General features: G+C 31.8%; 1 protein-coding gene across 1 annotated transcript; it reads left to right on the top strand.

Annotated features, from left to right (window-relative positions):
* The first annotated feature begins 4,009 nt into the window (after positions 1–4,009).
* LOC149949858 (uncharacterized) lies at positions 4,010–4,790 on the top strand. The gene is made up of 5 exons (XM_090169532.1): positions 4,010–4,081; positions 4,158–4,364; positions 4,435–4,473; positions 4,557–4,596; positions 4,660–4,790. Exons 1-5 carry the CDS (start codon positions 4,010–4,012, stop codon positions 4,701–4,703), a joined length of 402 nt encoding a protein of 133 aa, XP_090025658.1. The 3' UTR covers positions 4,704–4,790.
* The last annotated feature ends 421 nt before the right edge of the window (positions 4,791–5,211 follow it).

Below are 5,211 nucleotides of genomic sequence, written 5' to 3'. Positions count from 1 at the left end.
CCTTCTTGACGTGCGCGCTTGACTCGTAGGCCTTGAGGAGATACGCCGTTCCGGTTGTCATTGCCCGCGTCGACGTTTCCCGAGGGTCAGTACCCCCTGGGGATGATCGCTTTTCTTTTCTTGGGATTAGTGGGCTTCTCCTACAAGTCATCTTCAAAACTTCCAATATTCTTGTCTCCCTTTTTCACACCTTTTTAACTAAGAATGCAAAAAGGAGTGTTGCCATTGTACTAACTAATTGGTTATCAGGTGTGCGTACCGTGCTCCGTAAAATTTCCGAAATATTGTGCGCGCATTCTTAAGGGTGCTGTGACGACAGTCAAGACCATTTACCGGAATAATACATTCGAGTTTAAAACAAGTTCGCCAAGAAGGCGATAATATTATTTCTTTGCCAGGCTCTAAATCGAACCGTTATATATCAAGCAGAGATCGGCATTCTAATATACAAAAGAGAGCGACTGCGCTCGTGAGCCCCAGCCTAACCTATAGGGCATTGGCGATCTTTAAAGCCCAGAGCCCCCCGGCCTCTGATATCAAGTTTAACAGTGTTAAATTGGTTTCTTTAAGATTTAATTTAACAATACTCTCTAGCACAAACGTTTTTACTTTAGAGTGTTTTTAAATTAAAGTCCGCGACCTTCTGAATGCCAGAAGCCCACGCTGTGTAATCCCCACGTCTAAGCCGCGAAGAAAAATTTCATATGCTTTTGGCAAGTTCTACACGATGATTTTATTAAATTAAAAGTTGGTTTTAATCAATAAAATAATGTGGATATAATTTTTGAGCTTAATTTTCATCTACATTTCGATAGAGAGTAGGTTCTTTAACCATTTGATTGTCTTTAAATCAGAGAAGGGGGGAGGGTAATGGCGAAGTATAAGGCCGGCTCTTGTATCGCGTTGAAAGAGATTCCTAAATGACTGACAAATCGAAGTGTTAAATTAGTTAAGCCTAAAGAAGAGAACCAACGAAACTTATATAGCGTGAATGATACTTTACAATATAAAATTAAGAATTGGAACTATCAAACAGGTCATATTGTATAGAATCACAATTATACTCATAACACAAAGAATACTTCAGAGCTTGAATTTGAACTAACGAATTTCCAATCGGCAAAAGGGATGATGTGCGTTATCAAAATCTAAGACAAGCTTAAAGAGACGAAGATGACTATTTGTATCCTTTTGTGGCGGAGGACCTCGTTTCTTCCCCCAAAAAATAAGTTGGATGGCGATAACGAGCCAGTCGTTGGCAAGCCAACCGCTGCCGAGCATAACGCTAAGGAACCAACCACTGAGGAAACCGAACACGAACCTACTGTTTAATATATTACCTATGTATATATTTTTCTATTTGATTTAACCTATGTATATGTATATATTTTTTTATTTGATTCAACCTATGTATATGTAAAGATTTCTCTTTTTAATTTAATCTATATGTATATGTTAAGATTTTTTATATTTAATTTAATCTATATGTATATGTAAAGATTTTTTGTATTTAATTTAAACTATGTATATATTTTTTGTATTTAATTTAAACTATGTACATATGTTTTCTATTTAATATATTTTTGTATTTAATTTAACCTACGTATATATTTTCTATTTAACACTATTTAATTTACCATAGGTATATATTTTTCTATTTAACACTATTTAATTTACCCTATGTATATATTTTTCTATTTAATATATTTTTGTATTTAATTTAACCTACGTATATATTTTTCTATTTAACACTATTTAATTTAACCTATGAACGTATTTTTTCTTTATTAAATAAACTAGAGCTTCAATGTTAATGCATTTTATCATTAGAAATTTGGCAAATATACCTAAAAAGATCATTAAAGTTTCTTGCATCATTAGAAATGTGGCTTATCCTAAAAATATCATTAGTTTGGTTCAACTAATTATTAAAAACGAAGTGATTAAGGAATCTGTAAAAATATTTGTTACTTCTGGTCATACGTTGTAAGAATAGCGCATTACTCCGATAAGTGTCACACTTATTTGTTACTTTAGGTCGTACGTTGTAAGCATCGCGTATTACTCTGATAAGTGTGTAGTATAAAAATGAGAGAACTGCCCCACGGAAAATTCATTTTCCCATCGGATTGTACAGGGAATATATGATTCCCCGTTGATTTTCTATGGGGATTTAATCAACCTTGAACGCCCTTGAAAAGTACCGGCTCAAAGTGGTTGCATTCGCCGGTACCGAGAATTCGAAAGAGACCGTCGAAAAATTTAAACCTCAAATCGAAATAAGCTCTCATGTTTCGGCGGGAGTAAAAGTACGAGAGTGGCAACGGGATTCATAGTCGAGCGTTGAAGAAGAACGTGGGGAATCGAATGATTTCGAAGCTTCAGTCGGCAATCTAGCCGTCTAATGTATACGGCGTTTCTAATTTCTACTAGAAGCCGATAGTTCTTACGAGCGACTCGTCGACGCGTGGAGTCTAGGGGTGCAGAGTCGCCTTTAAGTAATCGTCATTCAAAGCGCTTACGAGAAGGTGAATCCTCATTCAATAACAATGGGGAATCAAAACGCCCTTAAAAAGTTTATTCGTGGGTTTCGTTACCGTTCTTTCACGCTCGGTGTGGGAGGAATCAGAGAGAGTCTTCGGGAGAACCCGGATAATTTATACGCTATCGAATTTCTTTGACGGGAAAAAAATATTTCGCCGGTGTTTTTAATAGAAGCCAAAATAAACGTGCGACAAACTAAATCTCCAAGTTTGGGCTTGATTAATAATTATGGAATTTCTCGTGAAAAGAAAGTAAGTAGAAGGAAAGTGACGGTTTGACATCGATCCTAGGATCGAGGATCGAGGATCCAGGATTTAGGGGTGAAATGGGGTAAAATCGTCGAAAAGTCAATGTATTTAGGGTATTTCTCGCGACGATATGTTTTTTCGTATATCAACATATTATGTCCAGGCCAACTTGTTCATTTATCTCCGCTTATCTCGAAAGACACTTGAACGTATATCTTATCGCGTTTTATGGTACGGAATAAGTTAAAATGATGTAATGATAACCTCGGTGGCGCGTGCGCGGATTACCCCGGAGGACGCGGTTAATTTGAATTTAAATGATAGATAGCGCGCGCGTGCGCGGATTACCCGGGGGACGCGGTTAATTTTAATTTAAGAGTGTTTTGACGTCATTGAATATTCGTTGTTAAAGTAGAATGGAAACATTTTTAAACTTCATTTTAATATCATTGTAGTACTTAAATATGCTTGGCACTTGAATCTATATCACGAGTATTTTTTTTAAACGAATATTTCAAGTTTAAGTATGAGAAACGTATCATTCTCAAGTATTGTAATTGTACACGTGATTCCGTATGAGGACCGGATAAATTGCTATATACGTAACGCGATACACTTCCAAATGCGTATACGTAGAATGGAATTAATTTTAAACCCCATTTTAAAAAATAATATATCGAAGATCAAAAATTTCAGAGTATAAAAAGGGAAAACCGTATAATAGTTAGACCAGATTTCGAAAGTTCACCATCTGTATTGTATTGGAAGTGACTCCGAGTAATCTTAAAATGTAAGTAGGAATACTCGGTGATAATTCTTAACTTTGTCTTAATGTATGTATTTTATAGGAATTGTTCATTTCCTGTGTCTGCTGACAAAGGGTTAATCGTTTATTTTTTAAATTAATTTATTAAATTAAAAAATATATAAATATAATAAAAAGTAAATTACATAAATCCATCGGAATTGATTTGCGGGTGTTCGGGGATTTGATAAACATCGTTAACATTTCTTATTGGACGAGGGTACGTACGTTATAATGCTATATAAAAATAATTTTTATCTAATTGTGGTAAAAAATATATAAAAAATATAAATAACTTATAAAAAGTTTTAAAAAAGTTTTAATATATTTCAAAATAAAATATAAAGAATAAATAAATTATACACTAAGGTTTATAGTATAGCTAAATATTAGTTATTATTTCTATAGTGAAATGGCATCGAATAATCTTCGATCTTTATCTGGAGAAATTGATACACCTTCATCAATATCTATTACAAATTCGGTAATCTATATAAATAAAATAGTTTTGTATTTATATTATAAAGTTACATAAGTAATTATAATTTATTTATATTTAGATAATCGGAAGTAATAATGAATCTATTGAATCCAATGTAAAGAAAATGCATCAAGATATTAACTTGGAAAATCCAAAAGATGATTCACCAGTAAGCAGTATTCAGATAATTAAAAATCATAAACAAAAACCGACTGATTACGGTGCATCAAGAGATTATATTTGTATATCTTCGAAAAAAGGTGAATCATTAAACATCAACAATGCGGTAATTTACTTATAATATATTTTATATGAAAAAAATTAAAGGTTTTATAAATGATTAATTTATAATATAGATTATAGGTGGATCTAATAGCAAAATAGTATACGTCCAGGTAAAGTATTGTTTTATTTAGAAGTTTAATTTTAAGTTATTGGTTTATTTTAGAATAACTATATGTTAAATGATTTATTTTAGAATAGCGTTGATACATATGGTGGTAGGACAACATTAGAAAGTAGGTATATTGATTTAAAAAAACTATCGATTAATTAAACATTTTAATAATATTTTTACATAGCTTCGATAGTATCCAGAGATTGTACGATTGTTATTACAAAATGAAACTAATTTATTTTATAATCTAATTTGAATTATTTATCAATAAATATAAAAAATTGTTTTGTTTTGTATTTAAATGTACACATTTTCATGCAAAAAAAAAGTTTTTTTATCATTTTCTAGTAAGCGATTCTAAATTAGTTATTTTAACTCTTGCTAATTCTAATTCCTAGCCATTGTATTAGTAAGCAGATTTTTGCTCGATCCATTGTTACGTTTGTTATATTTTGTGTGATATGGTTAATGAAAATAAAAAAAGGTCTCGACAAGCTCATTTCAAATGGGTATACGAATACGTTAAATTACATTCCGATATACAAATATATACTCTTTACGTTCAATACGTTTAAATAGCTTTCTAAAATGTAAATATAGGTAGTAAAATACTGCAAAAACCTCTGACTCTACGTTCAATACGTTAAAATAGATTTCAATACGTAATTATAGGTGAAAAAATACTAGAAAAACACGCATACTATTATTTTTTTTTAATTTTTGGAAATACACAACA

The sequence above is a fragment of the Leiobunum rupestre genome, chromosome 3 (assembly GCF_980474605.1).
Source record: "Leiobunum rupestre chromosome 3, qqLeiRupe1.1.hap1, whole genome shotgun sequence".
Lineage (NCBI taxonomy): Eukaryota > Metazoa > Arthropoda > Arachnida > Opiliones > Sclerosomatidae > Leiobunum > Leiobunum rupestre.
This window is presented reverse-complemented; position numbering and strand designations above follow the sequence as displayed.

Coding starts and splice junctions, on each gene's coding strand:
- LOC149949858 (XM_090169532.1), top strand. CDS start 4,010: ATGGCATCGAATAATCTTCGATCTTTATCTGGAGAAATTGATACACCT. Junction 4,474..4,556: donor GCAAAATAGTATACGTCCAG/GTAAAGTATTGT, acceptor GATTTATTTTAG/AATAGCGTTGATACATATGG. Junction 4,597..4,659: donor TGGTAGGACAACATTAGAAA/GTAGGTATATTG, acceptor ATTTTTACATAG/CTTCGATAGTATCCAGAGAT.